Below are 24,134 nucleotides of genomic sequence, written 5' to 3' on the forward strand. Positions count from 1 at the left end.
GAAATTTTTTTGGTAAAAAAAAAAAAAAAGTAAAAGGAAAATTTAAGGAGTAAATGTATACCATTATTACTAATTTTCCAATTACAGTTATGCTTTTTGTGAAATAATTACATGAGGCATATATATGGGATTATGTATTATAATATATAGGTATATAAAATCCTCAATGTTTTAGCCCTCCTCCTAAGAAAAAACCTCTCTAGCCACACATACCTTGACCACCCCTCTCCTCTCTCTCTCTCTCTCTCTCTCTCCCTCCCTCCTCTCTTTGATGCACAAATCCCCCTCCCCTCTCCTACTTTTCCCTCTTTTGTCCTTTTATTTCCTTTCAACGAGAAAGAATTTCATGAAACGGAAATAACACTACTTTTCTATCCTCAACCAATAACGCTATGGCAAGTGTTAAAACTAAGTTTTTCTCCCATCCCTCACCTCCTCTCCCTTCTTACTCGCCCCTCTCTTACATCCCTCTCCTTTCTAATTATATATATATATATATATATATGTTGCAGACATAGGGTTCTAGCTTTTGATTTGTTTGGGGATGACGTGGCTACCTTTTTGTTGGTTGTTTTGCAAATCTTGGGTTCCAGCTTTTAATTTACTTAATGTATTAATAATTTTTGTTTGTAATAAGTACATAAATTCTTTTTGAGTTTGTTGCATGTTTGTAGCCTCTGTTTGTATTCTTTTATTTGTGAGAGTTTAAAGATTATAGTTTGTGGCAAAGGACCCACTATTATAGTGGTTTGAAGCAATTCCTCCTCCAGGCAAGACCCTGGGTTCGAGTCCTAATATCAATGTAGTGTGTGAGTTTATTATATTATTGCTCCTCTCAATAGGAGAGGTCCTCAAAAGAAATGAAAAAAATTAAAAATGGAGTAGTAGTTTTGTGAGTTGTGGTCTATGCTAGACTTTTGCAGGCTTGCGAGTTTTATGTCAGAATTTATTTGGCCCTCTATGGCAATTTGTGGAGGTACACTTGTGTGCATGTTGTCGGTGGAGTCTTTTGTATTTGGATTAACCATTTGTGGTTATTGCGCTTCTGTATTTATAATAACCTTAAGTCGTTATCTGACTATTGTGGCTAATGATCTTTGTACCTGAATTATTAATACAATCTATCGTCTTTACCTTTAAAAAAAAAAAAAAAATCCTCAATTTATGATTCGCTACACACGTTTTATTAAAACATATATTTGTACTTATCTTACTGATGGTCTTTCTTTTATCATGGTCTTTGGAGTACCAGCCAATTCAACAATATGTTATGTTCATCTACCCTCCGTTTGGATAAGGGAAAATAACTTGGAATTTAGCTAAAAGTTGGGAATTTAAGAGGAGAAATTGATAATTCCATTGTTTGGCAACTTAAGCGCGGAAAAAATCATGGAAATTGAGGCATCAAATTCCCGAGTTTAATTTCCACCAAAATAGGCATCATTTCACAATTTCCATAGTGCGGGAATTCATATTTTCCAGTGTGCCAAAACTTACATTAAAAAAAACCCGCCAAACTTTTCATAAAAAAATAAAAAAATATATAAAAAACAATGCCAAACTTAAAAACAACGCCAAAAACCTATGAAACCCTGGACAACAGATTGGCTTGTCGTTTTATAAAAAAAGCTGCGAGCCAGAGAAGTAAGGAGAATGAATTCTTCTTGGGTTACACGTCTCTCTGGATTAAGTTTGAAGGTTAGTCTTCAAGCCTTTCTCTCCTTCAATTTATATTTTTCTATTTTAGGGTTACCATGGGTTTTGTGATCTTTGCGGCACTATGGCTGGATTTTTGGAAAGTTTTAACAAAATACTCTATGCCCATGGATATTGGTGTGTGACTTGTGTTTATGGTACAACTCTGTAGTTCTTTGCTAGCTTTATCACTTTGTGTTATCGCCTTGCTCTGTAGTTGTTTGTTAGCTTTATTGCTTTGTGTGAGCCATTAGATATTGATTTTAAGCTGCACCAACTTGCCCGTAAGCTGCAACTTGGCCAAGGTGCTCCTTGATTCTTTGGGACTTGATTAAGTCTTATGATAGTGATTCATTGATTTCATCGTTTATTCCTATACTGTCAAATGCGGATGGCACCCCCCAATTGAGAAAAAAAAAAGTATGTTGCTGATGTTCATTGCACGTGGGGAGTGATTTGGTTTGCTAATATGCTTTGTTTGTTTAAGTTGAGTTATTTAGTTCATCAAACGATATGTTATTTTATACCTCGAGGAATACCTTCTATGTCGGTTATCAGTTTTTTTGTTCTTTTGAAATATTTAATTTCTGTCATTTATAATTTACATGAGCTATCCAAACATTGAAATTTTCAATTTCTATCATTTACAAAATTCGACATACATAAATCCAAACACTGAAATCTTTAATTGCTAGAAATTGAAATGACGGAAATCTAAATTCCGTCATTTTAAAATTTTATGTACTTTTTCCGTCATTTTAAAATTTTATGTACTTTGCAATTCCTTCATCCAAACAGAGGGCTAAGCTTTGTACTAGAAACGAAGTCCGCCCTTTCTAAAATAAAGCGACTTGAAAGCAAGTGCTCTCTTCCATCACATAAACAAACCAATTCCCTCACTTTCTCTATAAATACAAGACATATTTTTTATACAAGAACCACAACACACAACACAAAAGAACACTTTAAAACTTCCTCAAGAACCCATTAATTCCCAAATGGGAGATTCTACAACCAGCAAGAAAACTGTCAACGACAGAGCATTAACAGGAGCAGGCAACCTCATCAAGGTCCTCCCGACCGGCACCGTCTTCTTGTTCCAGTTTCTCAACCCTATCTTGACCAACAATGGCCAGTGCGCCGTCCTCAACAAATCCCTAAGCGCCATTCTCATCGCCATTTCCGGCTTGTCTTGCTTTTTTGCTTCCTTCACTGACAGTTACCCTGGCAGTGATGGAAAAACCCACTATGGGTTTGCAACAAGTACGGGTATTTGGCCCTCAAAAAATTCCGACTCTGTGGACTTGCCTGCTTATAAGCTTAGGCCTGGGGACTTTGCGCATGCCTTCCTTTCCTTGATTGTGTTTGCAGTTGTATCACTTTTGGACACCAACAGTGTCAGGTGCTTCTATCCAGGGTTTGAGTCCAGTGAGAAGGTTTTGCTGCAGGCGTTACCTCTTGTCATCGGTGCAGTTGCCAGTGCTGTTTTCGTTGTGTTCCCTTGTAGTCGCCATGGAATTGGATACCCCTCCTCATCAAGTTCTGATTCTTCACAAGACTCACAGAAATCCTGAAGGAATTGAAGTATCTGAGCTTCTTTGTTTAGTAAGTAGTCCTAATTTAGGACTCCTAAATATGACACTAGTGCTTGCTCACGCAAGTTAATAGCTTGGTTTTCGTAGTCAGCGGCCGTGGTGACAAAAAAGGACCTCCAGATATAAAATGAATGGATGGCAAGATTATAAGGAAGAAGGAAATTACGAAAATGGTACTATTTTATTTTAATTTGGAGTCACGATCTTTTTGAGGTTTTTTTATATATAGTTTTATGTATGGTTTTCAGTGTTGCTTGTTTGAAGTTACATTGTTCAATTTAACCTATTACAGCAACCTCATTCCTATATTATCTCAGACACTGAGAGAGAGAGAGAGAGAGAGAGAGAGAGAGAGAGAGTTCCTTTTGTTCAGGAGTTAAGTTGACTGGCTCCCCATTGTAGAGCATCTTCACCCCCTGAGGCTTTGTATGGAGGTGGGAAGATGATACCATTGTGAACTAAAGTAGCCCATTTTCCTGCCCATCATTAGAGCTTGGTGTCACTGTCACGTTTGTCGATTTACAATACTTTGAAAACTTCGAAACTTTTTGGCCCTTCTTGATCGTTTTCTTGATTGAAGATGAACCCACTTTTGTACCTTTCTTTTGCTTTGACGTGACTTTCTTAGCTCGAGCGGCAATCGTAATGAAGTCATCATCCTCTTCTTCCCTCCTTACCTTTGCTTCTTTTTTGGCTGACACCTGCTTGTTCTTTGCAGAAGTAGAAGAATCTAAGACAATCATTTGAACCTTGGAGTGCTTTGTAGAACGACAAACCAAGGCATCCCGTGCAATATTCACTACCAAAAAAAAAAGTGGCAACAATTACCATTATTTGGTGAGGTGACTAAAGCCTTTAGTTACCTCCACATTAGTCACCAAATGTCACCAGATAATGGTAACTGTTGCCACTTTTTTTTGGATAGTGATTTCAACTTTCGGAGCCTCTGCAATGGATGACAAGGACGTGCACTTTTTAAGTGAGTGCACCTACCTCTCTCTCAATCTAGGGTTCAACGAAATAGATTGAGGATGTGGAAGGGGGTGGATTTATGGTATTGAGGAATCAATTGAACCCTCTGTGGTCCTGTAAGCCCAGAAAATATAGGTTTTATTTCAGACAAAATGGGGTATATTCAATTAAGAGTTTAAAAGAGTTCAAAAGTCTAGGTGTATTGAATTAAGATTTTAAAAGAGTTTGTAAAAGTTTGGGTGTATTCAATTCAGATTTCTAGTATTTAATTATGACTTTTTAGAATTTCAACAAAGTTTAGATGTATTCAAAAAGTTATTTATTTTGAAGGAATTAATGAGTTGCCGGATTTCGTTAGAATTTAAAACGGTAAGTATAAAGAGAAAGGGCCATGACAAATCTTATGTCAACCCTAAAAACGTGCTCTACGCTTTCCAGAATGTGTGTGCTTGTTAAGTGGAGGTGAAAAAATTCTTCTCTTTTTCTACGCTTTGATATGTGTATGATCTTTAATACCCATCTTCTTAAAATCGTATGGTTGATAGTCTTTGAATAGTTGTTGTACATCATATATCCATGTATACAGAAGCATCCCAATTATTTTTTCTTCTTTTTTTATTTTATATTTTAGTTGTGGGTAACCATAGCGTCGTTTTCTGTACAGTATCCATGGCTAGATATATAGGTAACTAATTAAATATTTACTAGCTCCAGGATTAGATATATATAGAGTAAGCAAACCATAGCGTTGTTTTCCATGGCGTCTTTTTCCGTACATAATATCATATGTATATATAGTAAGCATTCCTTTTTTTTTGGTTATGCATTTTCCTTCTTTATTTGTCTATTAGTTGTTGTTATTCGGTTTTGTTTATGTACAATATATATGTGTGATGGCAACAAATATATACAACAATGTGTATATATAGATATAGTCCACGCCAAAACAAAAGGAAAAAAATAAGACACCTCCATTTCCAATTGGACTTGGTTAGATATATTTAATTAACTTTAACGAATGCCCCTTCATTTCTATATAAGACATAATTTTCTGCGCCATGAGTGTTGTTTTGATGAATTTCCTATTGAAAGGGACAAGATACTTATTCGTTTTTATGCATTTATAATTATAATTTACTTATCATTTTTTGTTATGGATTAACTTTTATATTTTTACTTTTGTTCATTTTTCATAAACACATGCACACATAATTTCTTATTTGGTTGCACATTTGAACAAAATAAATGCTCTTTTTTTATATTTTCTTTTGATGTTATTGTTTGGACGTTCTGTTTTTGTAAAGGTACTTTTCTATTTTGAAAATCTGGAAAAACGATACAGATTTCAAAAACAGAACGTCCTTCATCACGGCATACATCGTCCCAACCTGCACTTATAAACTTAAATCATCAAGGAATTATAACATACACAAAGCAAGAAATATATAGATCATCGAGAGAGTGAGAGACAGAGACCTCCTCTTGTTCGGGAGTTAAGTTGACTGGCTCCCCATTGTAGAGCATCTTCACCCCATGAGGCTTGTATGGAGGTGGGAAGATGACACCATTGTGAACTAAAGTAGCCCATTTTTCCTGCCCATCATTAGAGCTTGGCGCCCGTTTGTCGATTTAGAATACTTTTGAGAAATTCGAACCTTTTTTGCCATTCTTGATCGTTTTCTTGATTGAAGATGAACCCACTTTGTTTACCTTTTTTTTCTTTGTCATTGCCACAAATGATTTATTATCTGACCTGACTTTCTTAGCTCGATCGGCAATTGTAATGAAGTCATCATCCTCCTCTTCCTTTGCTTCTTTTTTGGCTGACACCTGCTTGTTCTTTGCAGAAGTAGAAGAATCCGAAACTTTTGGCCTTTTAACTGAAGACTGCTCAGAGACATTGGCCTCATCTAGAGGCCTCTTACCAGAGACCAGAGAAGAAGTTTTCTTCTGAGGTTTCGGCTTCATTCGAAGCCTTGATGATAAAGGTTTGTAATCCTCTTCCGAATCAATAGAAGTCTTACTTTCTTCTTCAACAGTGGCAGGCTTAATCTGTTCTGATAGCGGTTCTGACTGACCCTCTAATGAAGCTGATGCTTTTGAATTGGATACTGGTGAGGTCCTGGCAGATGAAGTTGAGATTTTACTGGTGACGATTTGGTTGATGGAACCATCTTACCCTTTTGCAACACTCGAGTTTGGACCTTGTGTATTTAGTGAAGGAAGTTGAGGTTCCACTCCAAAACCAATTGGCAATGGGAGGAGTAACCCAACTCCTTATAAGCCCTTGCAAGGTTTTCTAACTTTCCAATGTGGGACTCTTTTACCTTCACATTCTCACATTTAGATGCATGCAATCCTTGTTGTCTTCTCTATAAGTTTTCTTTATATTATCAAAAATTCAATTATTTATATATATATATATATATATATATAGAAAGAGAGAGCTGTGTAAATAACGAGAAATAATAACTAACTGACAAAAATTAGAGCAAGTTAGGATCGGGCCATAAAACCTAGGTAACGGTTTTTAGGTTAGGTTGGGCTTATGTTTACAAACCTACTTGTAAAATACAAATTCTGTTATTTCAAATTCATCTATGATATAAGTCAAAGAGTCACAAATGGTCCTTGCAATTTGAGGGAACTGTAACTTTAGGTATGCGGTTTGAATTTTGTTGATTTTACTCATGTTATTTACTTTTGTTACTGATTTAAGACAAAGATTCCATTTCCGCCAATTTTTATAACGTGGGTGACTTGTAGCCCGTGCAACCAACTCCCGCATCATCACTAGTGGACCTAGAAATTTTTTAGCAGAGATACAATATTGACTAAGTATGAAAAATGGTTTTTCGGAATAATCATTTTCTCAAGATAATTTTTGGCGGCTTTTATTTCTTACACATCAAATAAGAAAACTTAATTTTATGGGATTATAATATGAAGTATATATTGACTTAATGAGCCATCATTTTTAGCCTATATTGTATTTTGCACTAAAACCGATTTATCATATTTTGATTTGGTGGGAATTTGATTTTCTAGTATTTCTATTTGAATCCAAATAGGGGGTACTTCCTTATTTACATTGTAAACTTAAGTAAATGAAGTAATATAAAAATAAATGAAAGTAAAATCACTGCGCCAGTATTCCTAGTCAATCACATATGATCATTTATTTTAACTTTATCATATGATAGTGTATAATTAGTTGATTAGTTAAGAAAACGCTCACGGTGGTATCCCGTTACATAGAAATTATTATCCTAACACAGAGATCGTTCATCTAAAAAGTCTCTATATCATGTACGGGACCAAAAAAAGAAAAGTATCTCCATGCTACGGCATGATATTGTAATTCCACACATGTGCAACATCTAATATGTTGATTCCATACTAAAAAGATAATATATGTACATATATGTTGATTCCTTGCCCAAACAAACAAAGTTTATTTTATTTATTGTTAGTAGATAATATACATATATCACTCTATATTCTATATTCTATATTAGGAGGAATTTTAAGGTATGTTGATTCCTTGCCCAAATGAACAAAGTTTATTTTTATTTATTTATTTTGAAATATCGGATTAAGACTGACCATGGCATGATTGTTCAACATTTTTTTCCTTTATTTATTTATTGTTAGTAGATAATATACACACATCACTCTATATTCTATATCAGGAGGAATGTTAAGGGAAGTGGTCTGAGGGAGGTTAGGTGACTGTCAACAATAGAAAAAGTCTTGGGGTGAGGATGTTGCCCTATGCATTAGCGTATATAGGTTTATTGCATAGTTTGACACGCTCAATTTTGTCTACACACGCTTCATTAAAACATATATTTGTACTTATCTTGTTGATGGTCTTTGGAGTACCAGTAAATTCAACAATATGTTATGTTCCTCTAAGATTTGTATTAGAATCGAAGTCCGGCCTTTATAAAATAAAGCAACTTGAAAGCAAGTGCTCTCTTCCATCACATAAACAAACCAATTCCCTCACTTTCTCTATAAATACAAGACATATTTGTTTATACAAGAACCACAACACACAACACAACAAAAGAACACTTTTAAGCTCCCTCAACAACACATTAATTCCCAAATGGGGGATTCTACTACCTCTTCCTCCAAGAAAACCGTCAACGACAGAACATTAACAGGAGCAGGCAACTTCATCAAGGTCCTCCCGACCGGCACTGTCTTCTTGTTCCAGTTCCTCAACCCTGTCTTGACCAACAATGGCCACTGCGCCGTCCTCAACAAATCCCTAAGCGCCATTCTCATCGCCATTTCCGGCTTCTCTTGCTTTTTTGCATCCTTCACTGACAGTTACACTGGCAGTGATGGAAAAACCCACTATGGGGTTGCAACAACTAAGGGTCTTTGGCCCTCAACAAATTCCAAATCTGTGGACTTGTCTGCTTATAAGCTTAGGTTTGGGGACTTCGTGCATGCCTTCTTTTCCTTGATTGTGTTTGCAGTTGTATCACTTTTGGACGCCAACAGTGTCAGGTGCTTCTATCCAGGGTTTGAGTCCAGTGAGAAGGTTTTGCTGCAGGCGTTGCCTGCTATCATCGGTGCAGTTGCCGGTGCTGTTTTCGTTGTGTTCCCTTATAGTCGCCATGGAATCGGATACCCCTCCTCAAGTTCTGTTTCTTCACAAGACTCAGAGAATTCCTGAAGGAATTGAAGTATCTGTGCTTCTTTGTTTAACAAGTAGTCCTAAATATGACACCAGTGCTTGCTCACGCAAGTTTATGCTTTTCATTGTTTGTTTAGTAGTTTGCCAAAGTTTGATTAATTTCTTCTGTATCGATCCATCTGGAATGTATGTAACAAGTTTCTATTGTTCACTAAAATTTCCATTTATGAATTCTCAAGTACTTTAATAGGAAAGGCACACAATGTTTTAATTTCTTCCTCTTGTTGAGGAGTTAAGTTGACTGGTTCCCCACTGTAGAGCATCTTTACCCCATGAGGGCTTGTATGGAGGTGGGAAGATGACACCATTGTGAACTAACGTAGACCATATTTCCTGCTCATCATTAGAGCTTGGTGCCACGTTTTGTCGATTTACAATACTTCGAAAACTTTGCCCTTCTTGCTCGTTTTCTTGATTGAAGATGAACTCACTTTTGTTACCTTGTTTTGCGTTGACCTGACTTTTCTCACTATGCCAAATTTTACTTTATACCACACCACATAAGCATCGATAAACCTTAAAACCGATGCTGTTAGTATCTTAAGTATCGATTTTATAATTAATAAGACTAAAAAGGTATAAAGCCATTATCACAAATTTTTGAGGTTTCTTACCGATGCCTTTGATTATATTTTAGCATAGCATCTATGATATATTATACTGATGCGTAAAATGGTTTTCACGAATTTTGTTTTTAAGTGAAACATTTTGCACCGATGCCAAAACCATGTTGACTGCTACAGTGATATTTTTGGCAAAAAATTTGTACTACCTCGCAAATATTTCAGACTCCCTCTTGTATTTTTGTGGCCAAAAATTGAACTCTCTCATCCCTCTCTCTTCTCTCTCACGAAACCCACACTGCTCCCTCACAATTTCACTCTCCCTAAAAAAATTTCAGATTTCCCCCAAAAATTTCAATCTCCCTCACAAAAATTTCACCCTACACGCCCTCAATTGCAATCTCTCTCTCTCTCTCTCTCTCTCTCTCTCTCTCTCTCTCTCAGCTTCTGCAATAGCAAGGTTAGGGTTTCAGTTTTCTAGAATTTTCTTTTCGTAATTTGAAACTCTTCATCTCCTTATTTCAACAGATTTTCGTACCTTTGATTTATAAGTTAATGTGTTATGGGGGGGTGTAACTAATGACATCCGTTGAATTTGGAAATATCTCCAAATAGTTGTAATGGATGTAGGAACTAATTTAGAAACTTAGTTGAAATTAAATATTAAATTTCACATTAAAGTATTAGTAATCTATTTTTGAATTAATAGTATTTTTCTTCTATGAATTACGACTAGTAATCTATTTAAAGTATTAATAATTTAAATTCAATATTAAATTTAGGAATTAATGTTGTTTTCTTTTTATGAAAAAGACCAGTATTCTTTTTTATTATAGTTAAATGAATAATAGTGTACATACTAATTATGTTGAAAAATAATTTGATAATCTATTTATTGTTTTATTTTTAAAACATTTTTTTTAATGAACTTATTTTTTTCTCCAAATATTGTACCTATTTTTTTTCTTTATTACTTGTTTTATGAAAAATAATTTGATCATCTTTTTATTGTTTGTTTTAAGAAAACAATTTTTTATTTAAATGTGCCTATTTTTTCTCTCAAAATAAGGTACCTATTTTTTTTTCTCTAATAATGTATACCTAGTAAAACAATTTACCTAGTATAATGAACTTATTTTTTTCTTCTAAATAATGTACCTATTTTTAATTTATAAAAAATGTGCATAAATTTCAATTATACAACGTACCTATCTTCTATAAATTATTGTGTACCTATTTTTAATTTATGAAAAATGTACGGAAATTTCAATTACAAAGTAATTGACCTATTTTTGTTAATTTTTTTGGGTAAATAATATACTTATATTTTTATCCGTATATATTTATATTTTTATTTTTCATATGTAACTATTTTATATGTAATTTACATATTTTTTTTATTTGCAATTTTAAGGGGCCATATGTTAGAGGGAATGGCAACCAAAAGAAATGGGGTGATTGATATGTTATTAATAGGGAGTTTTAATTACAATTATGGAAATTAATGAAATGCTTGGAATAAATTATATATAAAATACGAAGTCTGATGGCAAGGATGTAAAAACATAGGAATACTACGATCTCTTGTATCCTACTAGTTATTTAAGTTTGAAATTGAGTTTTACACATAGATTTATAGAATGATGGGTATATGTCTAGAAAATAGAAATTGTAGAGACCTATATTGGACAAGCCCTTTTTTTTATTGGCTTGTATTCCTGTAGAAATCCCCCATAAAAAGTTATACTAACAATAAAAGTTGAAATAAACAAACCAAACAACTTTCTTAAATAAAACTACAAAAAACAAAAGTTCAAATCTCAAAGTCTACTCATCATCATCATCATCATCTCCTGCAGCGCTCTCGGGCTGACCTGGCATCTGGAGGTGGGTCCAAATGGCATCAATGGAGGAGCTCATCCGCTGCATCTGCTGGTATTGGATCATTTGCATGTCCCAAATGGCTCGGAGACTGGGGTCCCATGCGGAAGTGTCGACACTGGGAACAAGTGGGAATGGCAGGGATGATGTCGGCGTATGCGGCTGCGGTGGAGGCATAGAGTGCAGCACTGGAGCTGGTCTGGTAGCATCGCGCCGCTGAGAAATACTCTTAGACACAGAAGTGTCCAAGATAGGACCCATGGGCTTAGCAATTATATCATTGGAGCGAACTCGAACACCAGAATCTGTGCAAATCATGCTTACAAGGCAAGGATAATAGATAATATGTTTCTTTCGTGCACAAGCCTTTAAACGTTCAAAAATAATGTCCGCTACGGGTAGGGGAAAAGTTCCCTCATGCAAAATTTTTAGGATCTTGACCTTTGGCCCGATGGGTAGATGTTGTGGCGCACAAAGCTCCACAAAATGGCAAAGTAGGGTGTCAACTTACCCTGAGTGAGGACAGTCTTTTTGGTTTGAGACGCAAAGGCAGTAGGGTCAGCATAGAAAAGCCTTTCAGCTGCGTCTTGCAAATTAAAATCTCTACCCAAATAGCGGTTCCATTCATCAGTATCCTCCCCAGGCAAGTTAAGAACATCAGAGATGATGGAAGGGGAAAGGTCAACATTTTTGCCTCGAACCTTAATGGGCACAGTTTGGTTGTCTCTAGGCTGCACCCTAGGGAAAGCAGCATAAAATTCTTACACAATAGACTCATTATATTTTCTATAGAGGCAAGCTAAAGGTAAGAGGTTTCTGTCCCTAAGAAGGTGTTGGACTTGAATAAGTTCAGTCGATTGGATGGAAGGATTAAGGTCTACGTTACGCTCAGTAACCGCAGATGCAGTTAAAAGTGCCGCTTCCGATTGAGGTGCACTTCGTGAGGAAGATGCACCCTTATTTGCAACCTTTTTAGCTCTAGACATCTAAGGAAATAAATAAATAAATATGCACAAAGCAAGAAAAAAAAAAAAAAAAGTGCCACAATTCCCAAACATTCAAAATGCCACCATAAAATCACAATGCCACAGTGCATAAATAAACAACAATATTAACAAGAATTATCAATATAAATGAGATAGAGAGTGAGAAAACATACCCAATTGAGCAAACCCACACCACAAGAGAATCAACGAACCAAAACCAAAAGAGAAGGAAAGAAAAACAAAATTAACTGGTTAGATACAAAAACAAGTAAAGGAACGAAATAGAGCAAGAAAATCAAAGAGAAACACCAAGAAAAATTCGAGAATTACCTTGGTGGAGGTGAAACCCTAACTCAAAATCTCCTAGAATTGAACAAAACACTTGAAATTTCAAGGAATAGATGCCAAAAACGGATTCTACTCGAAAAATCAAGTGAGAAAAGTGTGATTTGAGTGGGTTGTGGGAGATTTAGAGAGAGAGAGAGAGAAGAGAGAACAAAAAATCGAAGTGTAGAGAGAGAGAGGGGTTCTGTCGCTGGGAAGAAGAAGAAATGAGGAGAGAGAAGAGAGAGAAAGAAAAAGGGGCGGGAAAATTTTTTACGCGTCTGACGACAGGTCTTTGGGGCATGGCGACCGGTCTTTTTTGCTCGGATTCAAATTGGAAAAGAGAGACACGGCCGGTCTCTTGGAGCGAGTGACGGGTCGTTTTTGGACAGATTCATCAGCGATTGGTCATCTATTTTTTTTTTTTAAAAAAATAGTGACCGGTCGAGTCGGAAAAGACACCGGTCTTTTTAATAGTGACCGGTCTCAATGAAAAAGAGACCGGTCGTTTTTACACAAAATTTTTTTTTATATTTGTTGATGCTCAAAATGGCTCGGCCACTATTTGAGTCCAACTTAGTGATTAGAGGTACTAGGTCTTCAGCAGGGAAGAAGGCTGAAGCCCTTGGGTGAAATGGATTGGTAAGACCTGCAGAAGGTAAGAAGAGGAGAAGCAACCGTAAAGCTTCGGACACCGGTGTGGTGCCGGCCGAAGGCTCTCCGATGCCTAAGTCAGTTATAGGTAGTAATTCTGGCAGAGTAACAGTGAAAGTAGGGGAATGGTCTCTCCGTTTTACCTGGGTACTGTTCCCTATTTATAGGGAAGTGAAAGTGGGAGCTTTGCACAAAGTTCCAATGTGGGACTTTGTGCAAGCCGTTGTGGTGACGACACGTGTCCTGAAGATTAGGTTTGGCATTTGAGAGCTTCGGCAGGTGTCTGGCACTTCGGAAGTGTGTCTTCCTTCGGCATGGGAGAAGGCATGGTTGCCTTGGTGCTAGTTGCTTTGTGGCTGGGACTGCTCGGTTCATTATGGTGTAAACAATATTTATAACTTACCTTCCCAACTCAGTTTTGCACCCCAGCAGGTACGTCAATGAAGTGGAGCACTGTGAAGACCTGTATTTTTAAAAATATATGAAGAATAAATATTTTGCTGCCTATTTAGTTATATATTTAAACTAGTATGCTGGAGGTGGCTATTTCTATTAAATTAGTTGATGCATTACCATGCATTTGGACAGCTCATGCTTACAATTTGGTGACTAGGCTTTATCTTAGCTTGAGGAGGAGTTTATAAGTTCAACAGGTGACCTAGCCTTTGGAAATATATCTCCTGGCGTTGACACATATCAGCTTATATAAAAGAGTGGCGACCAAGTTATCTTTTTGTATAGATAAGATAATGGGCTTTGTTATTATCCTCTCCATTGTTACCGCCATCTCATCACCTATAAATAGGAGTGTTAATGAGGAAGAGATATCATGCAACGAGAGAGAGAGAGAGAGAGAGGGGTAAGGAAATTTGATATTGGACGAGATAGGTAAATGGGTTGTCTTGCCAACTTATTTTAAGGGCTTTTATTGTTGAGGTGAGTGGTTTATGTAATGTGTTCTAAAAGTTCTTATTTTGTGATAAAATATAAAAACCATTAATTATCGTGGATTTGTTATATTTACAAATATATCTCTATTTCAAATCAAGCATGTCTAATTTGATGCAACCTTTCACACTATATATATAGATTGGAATATTTGTGAATTAAGTATTATTCATGGAACATGAGAACTTCAATGTTAGGGTGTCCGAGGGATAGATGTACCACACGGGGACATAGGGCAGTGAGGCCAATAAGGGTCACGTGTTTGGTTACATGCTATGAAGGATAATCGAGATATGAAGGGATGATGTGATATGATTTGGATTGGTGTACCTTTTCATGATATTTTCTAGAGTGTGTAAAACGGCATTGCTTGACTGGCACACTACATAATCTACTCACTGAGCGGTGGTTGCTCATCCCTCACCTTGTTTAATTTTTCAGATGAATTAATGGGCAAAACAAGGACTAAATCGGTTGAGGTTGAATTAGATGAGTAATAGAGCTTTATTTATTTATTGTAAAGTTGTAAGATTTTGGATCTATTTTTATAAGAGAAGTTTATTTTAAACTCGTATTTCGACTTCTTTTTATTTTATTTTACTTTCTCATGCATTGGGCTCGGGGTTTTCACTGACCCCCGGATCTGGGGCGCGACAAGCACTTCCTCTTCTTGATTCAAAACATTATCATGGTGGATTTTCAGCCTATGCCCGTTAACCTTGAACTCATTTCCCGTGCTAACTTACTGGATATCAACTGCACCATGGGGATAAACATGAGTAATAACATATGGGCCAGTCCAACGGGATCGAAGCTTACCTGGAAAGAGCTTGAACCGAGAGTTAAAGAGTAATATTCTTTGCCCCACTTCAAATGACTTTCTACCGATATGCTTATCATGATATGCCTTTGTTTTCTCTTTGTAGATTCATATGCATCATTTCGGAGCTCATCCAATTCACTTAGTTGCAACCTTCTATGATCTCCTGCGTCCTTCATGTCGAAGTTATACTTCTTGATTGCCTAAAGAGCTATGTGTTCAAGTTCAACAGGAAGATGACAAGGTTTACCAAAAACTAAATGAAATGAAGACATACCTATCGGAGTCTTGTAGGCGGTTTGGCTGGCCCATAGAGCATTATTGAGGCGAATAGACCAATCCCTGCGAGTAGGACCAACGGTCTTCTCGAATATATGTTTCACCTCCCTGTTGGAAATCTCCACTTGTCCACTGGTTTGAGGATGATACGGTGTGGACACCTTTTGTGTTATGCCATATTTCTTGAGGAAGGTCAAATGATCGGTTGCAAAAATGGGATCCTCTGTCACTAATGATAGCTCTTGGTGTTGCAAACCTAGAAAAGATATTGGCTCGAAAAAAGCTAAGAACAACTTTAGAATCATTAGTCTTGGTTCGAATTTCCACCCATTTTTAAACATAATCAACTGCAAGGAGAATAAATAGATTTCCGAAAGATGAAGGAAATGGTCCCATGAAATCTATTCAACAATTACAATTGGATTTAAAGGCATTTGATTTCGAGATGATACGTTACCCATCCTTTGACATCGATCGCAAGATAGACAGAATGTTGAGGCATCTTTGATGAAGCTTGGCCAATAGAATCCACTTTGCAAAACTTTCAATGCCGTCTTCTTGGCTCCAAAGTGGCCGTCACATGCATCTGAGTGACAAAATGTGATTATGGAGTGAAATTCTGTTTTGAGTACACATCGCCTAATCACGGAGTCTGAGCAATACTTCCACAAATATGGATCATCCCACACATAGGACTTGGCAGTTTTCAGCAATTTGTCTTTTTGCCCTCTTGATAAGTCCTTGGGTATATTTCCTTTATCAAGAAAATTGATAATGTCAGCATACCATGGGTCAGAAATTTGTATTGTAAAAAGTTGCTCATCAGGAAAGGATTCACGAAGAGGAAGAGTGCCGTCTTCGGTATTGAAGTTAGTGATCAATCGGCTAAGGTGGTCAGCTAACACATTCTCCGATCCCTTTTTTATCTCTGATTTCTATATCAAACTCTTGGAGCAACAAAACTCATCGTATCAATCTCGGTTTTGCATCCTTCTTTGCCAAGAGATATTTCAAAGTTGCATGATCAGTAAAAATAATTACTTTAGAGCCTATCAAATACGAACGAAATTTCTCTAAAGCAAAAATCACAGCTAAAAGCTCTTTCTTAGTAGTTGAATAGTTCAACTGAGCATCATTAAGGGTACGGCTTGCATAAGATATGGCATGCAATCTCTTCTGAACTCTTTGTCCCAATACAGCTCCAACTGCAAAATCAAAAATATTTTTAGTACTGCTACTGCCGATAGATATCACAGATCCAGTAGATATAGCCCTGCTGATAGATATATCACCGCCGATAGATATAGCATCGTCTTGTACATCTGCAACATCTCCCAGCTCCTGGTCCATAAAGATTGTTCTTGGTTACCAAGCCATGTCAAAACAACCCAGCACCAACACCGCCTAAAGCTCACATGGTGGTTTGAAGATACTTTCCCAAAAATCCAAAATTTCTTAGCTCGAGCGGCAATCGTAATGAAGTCGTCATCCTCTTCTTCCTTCCTTACCTTACCTTTGCTTCTTTTTGGGCTGACACCTGCTTGTTCTTTGTAGAAGTAGAAGAATCTAAGACAACCATTTTAACCTTTGAGTGCTTTGTAGAACGACAAACCAAAGCATCCCATGCAATATTTCAAGTTTCTGAGCCTCTGCAATGGATGGCAGGGACGTGCACTTTTCAAGTGAGTGCAACTACCTCTCTCTCTCAATCCAGGGTTCAGGATGTGGAAGGGGGTGGATTTATGGTATTGAGGAATCAATTGAATCCTCTATGGTCTTGTAAGCCCATAAAATATAGGTTTCATTTTAGACAAAGTTTTTAAGCAACAGTATGCCAAAAAAGGCCTTTAGCCTAATTGCCTAAAATACTGTGGTATTCAAGCCTGTTGCCTATTACTATGTAATAGGCAACCGATATTATTTATGGCCTTTTTATACTTACAACATCGGATATTTAGTAAACTCCGATGCATGAAGGTTACCATGTGCTAAAAAAAACGTTGACTTCTGAAGCCTACACTTAAAACAACATCAGTGGTTTCAAAAGTGAGGAGGCTAAAAAGGTGTTACAGCATCAGTGATATCTCCTATACTGATGCTTATTATCAATTACCACATCGCAGAAACAAAAGTGATGTTACAAATTATGTTATACGTCATGGCTTTTTCTATTTTGCGGACGTGAAAAGCCTTCAATAGCACTGGTAGTTATATAAATACTAATGCTACTTCTAATACTCCTTTGGTACGATACAATACCGTACTGAATATCTCCTCATTCTAAATGAAACAATATAAAATCGGTATGGTTAGTGTATAATTTCAATATTTCGGCTTTAGATGCCCACCTTAGGCTCAATATATTGTTATGTAAGGCTTAGAATTCTAGATATGAGATTCTATGTTCTCAAACAAAAAGAAACAGTGGACCCAAAAAAACGAAAGGATACATTGTCCAAATTACTCGTAGTAGCTAAAGTAGACCTGATCAACAATAGCCCATCTGATTAAGAAAAAGCGCTCAGACTATAATGAGTGGAAAATTATAAGGGGTAAGTTATAAGGGGTTCACTTTATAGCCATCAGATCAATCCAAGGGTTGGGGAGAATTGAGATAAAGTTTTACAATCGGGTAGGTGAGGAACCCAAACCCGAATTTAATATCCAGCAAGTCCGAAAAAGAAGAAGAATAGGCAAGTTCTAAGTTTGAACAGAAAAAACTCATCACTCTAAAACCCATAGCTCTGAGAAACGGTTGAAGGCAATGGTTGAAGGCAATGATTGAATGCCACTCCGTTCTCCAGACCCTGAAAAAGTATTTATTTTGAGTAGAAGGGGCAAAGGTGTGGATTCTGAAACAGTGAAGGGGCGAAGCAATAGAAGGGGAAAGAGAGAAGCCGTATTCATTGGAAGTGATAGGTTCCATTTGTGGAGCAAAGCCACACAAAGACCCCGCACAGACACCTTGCGATTGTTCAATAACCAGCATTTGGTGAGTAATTTATGGAATTTGAGTTTAGGGTTAGAGTAACGGTTTTCCCCAATTTGTACCATCAATGTTGTTGGATTTGGCATCTCTTCTTTGTGCTTCACTTGCATGTTAATTTTTGCTTGGGTATATGTTAAAAAAAGAATGAAAATCAAGTCAATAACAAGTCAATAACATGTCAATAATGATATGAATAAGATAATGGTGTTGAATTGGAGGAGGCCCTCAAAACCTTCCACATTTGAAGCAGTGCATAGTGCAGATTATCTCTCTGGCACTAGAATAAATATATATCTTGAAATAAATATTATTTCCTTTGTTACTAAATTTGCCTGAGAAACATGAGAACATATAATAATAAACTCATGAATAAAAGTGCAAAGCATTTGATGAGTAATTTATGGAATTTGAGTTTAGGGTTAGAGTAACTGTTTTCCCCAATTTGTACCATCAATGTTGTTGGATTTGGCATCTCTTCTTTGTGCTTCACTTGCATGTTAATTTTTGTTGGGTATATGTTAAAAAACGAATGAAAATCATGTCAATAACATATCAATAATGATATGAATAAGATAATGGTGTTGAATTGGAGGAAACCTTCAAAACCTTCCACATTTGAAGCAGTGCAGAGTGCAGAGTACCTCTCTGGGGTTAGAATTTATATATTTTTTTGAAATAAATATTATTTTATTTGTTACTAAATTTTCCTGTGAAAAATGAGAACAAATAATAATAAACTCATGAATAAAAGTGCAAAGCATTTGAAATAAAGGTTGATCTATGACGATTGTGGCTGACTGAAGAAAAAGCTAGAAAGAAGAGAAGGATGTGGCAATGGCTTAGCAAGCAGATAGCAGAGTAGATGCTTTGCTTTGCTTCCTTCCCCCATATTTCTTATTTATTTATTTATTCTGTGTTGTGTATGAGATGACAATAATTGTCATATGTGTAAAGTGCATAACTTGCCTAGACTGCACTCACACTCACTCATGCATCAACCATTGATTGGAGTTTGGATCCATAAATAAAACACATGAAATTGTTTGTAATTCACATAATCATTGCATTAACAGGTATTTGCACAAAATTTGTCATATTGCTTTGATGATGTTAAAGCCTGTGATCAGTATTCCCTATGCTCATGTACTTTGTAAAATTTGTAATGTGCTTGGTTGACTAGTTGTGTAAATACCAATGTGATTGTGCAAATATGTGGTAGTATATGCGTTCACGTTATTTCATCTTGTATTTCAGGAAATGGGATCCAACGTGAAGCTGGTATGGCCAGAGTCAGAGGCATATTCATCACGGGTGAACAACTGCTCACACGCAAATTCATCCCTAGCTGCAATTCGAGCGAAGTTGAGTGTGGAACAATTAGAACAATTCAAGGCACATGCTTTGGCCATCTTCTGAATATAGATAAGATTCAGTTTAGCGGGCAGATTGTGCATGGGGTTGTGTTGCGTAGAGTAGCGGGGTAGGGTGTGAAAATGAAGAGGGAAGAGGGAAGGGGAAAAGTAAGGTAACGGGAACAAGCCGGAGAAATGAGAAGGGCAAGGAGGATAAGCATGGTGAAGTGCAAAGGGGTGGCTGGAGTTTTAAAGGTTTCATGTATGCTTTCCAGGTACTTAGTAATAATGTTCATGTCAGTTACGTTTTGTGGACTTTAAAACTTAAATAATGACTTTTGTCCTGTGAATTGTCTAGATTTGGGTATATGAATTAATTCCCAGAATGGCGGACCTGAATTACTGCAAGGTTGTTGATCCGACAGCTGTCCCGCGTATTTTGCGATGGAGAACTACTACGTCTATTCCCGAGATGAGAAAGTTGAACAATTATTTTTTTCAAAGCAAAGAGGGGTTTGCAGCCCTTGTAACTATTTATAAGATTCAATGAAATTATGAAGTAGAATGATTGAATATGACTCTTGTCTATATTCTGAAACAGTCAGTTCAGTTGCGGGCGCTATGTCCGAGTGAAGGGGAAATGAGACAACCATATTGGAGTTGGCCACACGATCACCCTGCTGTTGTCTCGGTAGAGTCAATTCATTTTTCATGTGCTGACCTTGATGAGTTGAACAAGGTGGTAAGCTTGTTGAGGTCCGAGTTGTTTCAAGTAAAGCGGGAAAAAGACGTCTTTGAGTTAAAGGTCATACGGATGGAAAAACTTTTGGACCACTGTTTAGGTCCTCAGTTTGAGCAGGAAGTAAGGAGAGACCTAGCTTTACTGAAAGAGAGGACGAATCATTGTGTCATCTCACATCTATTTAAGGGAAGTGAGGAAAAGGATGACATTCAATGGGATGAAGGGCAAAGTAATAGAAATGAGGGAGAGGAAAAGGAAGATGAAGGGATTGACAGGGGTGAAGGGCCAAGTAATAGAAATGAGGGAAAGGAAAAGGAAGAGGAGGGGATTGAAGGGGGTGAAGTGCAAGGAAAACCAAGTGAGGTAGAGGAAGCTCAAAGGAAAGGAAGTGAGGGAAAACAAGTGAAAATAAAAAGCAGCAAGGGAGAGGAAGCGCAAAGAAAGAGCAATGAGGGAGAGGAAGTGAAAAGAAAAAGCAGTAAGGGAGAGGAACTGCAAAGAAAAAGCAGTGAGGGAGAGGATCCGCAAAGAAAAAGAAGGGAGGGCAAGGAAGTGAAAAGACAAAGAAGAGAGGAAAAGGAAGTGCAAAGAAACCAATGTGAGAAAGAAGATAATGAAGTTATGTTGCTTGGCGGTGACATTGGCGAGAGCACGGAGGGGACAAAGGTTGAGTTTACTGTCGGGGACATTGATTTGGATCAACCTACAGCTGTGCTATCTCAGTTGAACGTTTGGTTGAATGATAAAGGTAAAGCTGTGGAACAAGGGGTCCAATTACGGAAAAGGAAGAGGATCATTCCTATGTGGAAGATCATTGAAGGTAGTGAATTGGTTCAAAAAACTCTGCCAGAGACAACCCGACTTCAGATGTTAGACCCAATGAAGGCGATTCCGCATGATGATATGGTGAAATTGCTGAAACTTTGTTGGGAATGGCGCCATAACCCAAAGTAAGTCCCTTGTTTTTTTGAGATAGAAGGCATGAGTGTATATATTTTTTAATTGTTGTGTTCTAAAACTTTTTTATATTCATAGTTTGGTGATGCAATTTGGCAACGTGGAAGCTGAGATTGAATTCTTCGCTTCCCTCGTCAAAGCTGATGGTTGGCTTAAAGGAGATGTAAGTTTAATTGATTATGCATTTGTTTTAATGTACATAGATTATGAGATTGACAAGAAAAACATGTTGCAGCACATTGATTTGGGGTTGTATCTCATCCGGAAGCGACAACAAGAGTTGGAGGAAGTAGAAATATCGGACTGGACAACGACCGATGTATTTTTTATGGTATGTCATGGGCCTTGACCAAGTGCTGTTAATAATTACAAATTATCCATACTTGCTTTGTGGAGGTGTTTAACCATTGATTGTTTTCTATTTCACAGAATCACATTCATACTTGCTTTGCGGATAATAAAAGAAAAAAAGAGCAGGTTGGGTGGAAAATTAGAAACAGTTTATTGAACGTTGTAAATGGCAAGGTTCCGGCGTGTGGGATGGATTGGCAGAACGTATATAAGGTGTATGCCCCTTGTATGTTGACGAAGTACAAGCATTGGGTGGCTGTAATGATTGATCTGGTTTTGTGTGAAATCAAAGTGTACGATTCAAAGGTTTCACTTATTCCAGATGAGATCTTAAAGGAAGAACTCGCCCCGCTTTCAATTACGATTCCAAATCTTCTCAACACCATCGACTTTTATGAAGAAGGTGTTTACGCAAACAATTGCAGCCGAGATTGGTGGTGTCCGTGGCCAATAGAACGTGTGGATGTTCCACAACAGTCTAATCAGTAAGCACAACTTTTTATTTAATTTTATTACTTTAAATTGTCAATTACGTTAGAATGTCATTAGTTGAATTGATCGAGTTCTTGTTTTGCTTCAGAGGCGATTGTGGCATGTTCGTGTTGAAGTACATTGAGCTTTTGAGCGCTGAGATTCCGTTAGCTACTTGCACCTAGCAGAACATGCCCTTTTTTAGGTTGAAATTGGCTGCAGAGATAACACGGGGAGATGCTTACATGCCATGATATTGGTTGAACTTGGTTTAGGTACATGATGATTAAATAGGTTTTGGGAATGTCCAATTTCAAACTCATGTAAATACACAATAGAGACCTACGGGTCCTTTTCGAATTCTACCTCTGCTCCTCTATTCTTCTTCGTCTTTCTCAATCTTAGTGTATTTTTGTACATAATTTTAGGTTTAAGTTATTGGACAATAACAATTAGAACCAAAATAGTGGCAAATATTATAGCGGATGCATGCTTTCATTTTGATTAGTGTGATACTACGCTACGTTTATTCTCATATTGTGCTAAATGTATATGGAGTTGGATGCAGAGCATAGACAGAAAAATGAAGAAACTGAAATGGAGATGCTGAGGCTTGGTGAGGAGAAAAGTAAATGGATCTGTAAATCTATTGCATGTAGGCAATCTAAATGGATAGGCAGATGAGTTTTTGAAGTTAGACACATGTCATTCCCATACATAGAATGTGCCTATGGAGTGTAAAGTATTTTTGGATTTAATGAAACAAACATCTGTGTAATATTAGCCTAACTCCTTCACGACATTTACATAACCTTAACCAAACTGCATTGAATTGGGATTTAAAGACTGCATATGTGAATTGGGATTTGAAGATGGCTTTTTAAGTGTATTACATCATTGCAAAGTGATATGTCATCATTTATGCAAGCCACCATTTCAAATATCATATCATAATCTTTAAGCCGTTCAACATGCCTTGACTTAATCGCAATGGGTTGCATCTTAATAAGGTAATTCTGTAAGGGGAATAAGCGGCTATGGCCTCGCCTCCAATGTTTTATTCAACCATGCCCTCTTTATAGAAACACATGAAAAAATGTCCCCAGGTGCAATGCTATAAAAACTCCCTATTGGTTCCGTACCGCCCCTCGGGTTTGAATCCCTCTCTCCTTTATAATCGGTTAATAAATTCGTTGATTTTCTTTTTTTTTTATTGGTTTTGGGCAGCTCAGTAGCATAAAAGTAATGTATATTGGTGCGTCTATATTGCATGTCTGTTGCGTCTATATTGCTTCTCTATTGCGTGTATATCTTACATTTATTGTATGTGTATTGATTGTTTATTGCTTACGAAGGAAATAAACAACAATACACAGGCAACAGACAAGCAATACACACACAACAGACCAACAATATACATGCAATAGATATGCAATGTACACACAATACACAAGCAATATACACACAATAGACATGCAATATACATCAGTCCCCAATTACACCAACCATAAGGAAGTCGTATTGAATAGGAAATTATACTTAACAGTTGTTCTTCCTACTAAAAGAAAGAATAAGGTCCGTTTCCCCCCTTAAATCTTACTTGAGTGGTACTTTTGCCCCCAATAAACATCCAATATTGGAGCAATAACATTCGATATACATGCAGCAAACAATCAATAAACCTTCAATAAACATTCAATATCGGTTCAATAACATGCGAAATACATGCAGTTAACAATCAATAAACCTTCAATAAACATGTAAACAATCAATAAACCTTCAATAAACATTCAATATCGGTTCAATAACATGCGAAATAGATGGATTTAATAATCAATAAA

The 24,134-nt window shown here is 36.8% G+C and overlaps 2 protein-coding genes and 2 long non-coding RNA genes across 4 annotated transcripts; all 4 read left to right on the forward strand.

The window, feature by feature from the left end:
- Window positions 1-2,693: 2,693 nt before the first annotated feature.
- On the forward strand, window positions 2,694-3,269 carry LOC117613920 (protein DMP2-like). Its single transcript, XM_034342539.1, has one exon. It carries the CDS (start codon window positions 2,694-2,696, stop codon window positions 3,267-3,269), a length of 576 nt encoding a protein of 191 aa, XP_034198430.1.
- A 5,107-nt stretch (window positions 3,270-8,376) lies between these two features.
- Window positions 8,377-8,955, forward strand: LOC117616597 (protein DMP2-like). The gene has a single exon (XM_034345965.1). It carries the CDS (start codon window positions 8,377-8,379, stop codon window positions 8,953-8,955), a length of 579 nt encoding a protein of 192 aa, XP_034201856.1.
- Window positions 8,956-21,644: 12,689 nt separating this feature from the next.
- On the forward strand, window positions 21,645-21,935 carry LOC117621476. The gene is made up of 2 exons (XR_004584920.1): window positions 21,645-21,802; window positions 21,901-21,935. It is a non-coding gene; the product is annotated as an uncharacterized LOC117621476 (long non-coding RNA).
- Window positions 21,936-22,134: 199 nt separating this feature from the next.
- Window positions 22,135-22,794, forward strand: LOC117616294. Its single transcript, XR_004584120.1, has 2 exons — window positions 22,135-22,307; window positions 22,403-22,794. It is a non-coding gene; the product is annotated as an uncharacterized LOC117616294 (long non-coding RNA).
- The last annotated feature ends 1,340 nt before the right edge of the window (window positions 22,795-24,134 follow it).

This window comes from Prunus dulcis, chromosome 1 (assembly GCF_902201215.1).
Source record: "Prunus dulcis chromosome 1, ALMONDv2, whole genome shotgun sequence".
NCBI classification, from domain to species: Eukaryota; Viridiplantae; Streptophyta; class Magnoliopsida; order Rosales; family Rosaceae; genus Prunus; species Prunus dulcis.

Coding starts and splice junctions, on each gene's coding strand:
- LOC117613920 (XM_034342539.1), top strand. CDS start 2,694: ATGGGAGATTCTACAACCAGCAAGAAAACTGTCAACGACAGAGCATTA.
- LOC117616597 (XM_034345965.1), top strand. CDS start 8,377: ATGGGGGATTCTACTACCTCTTCCTCCAAGAAAACCGTCAACGACAGA.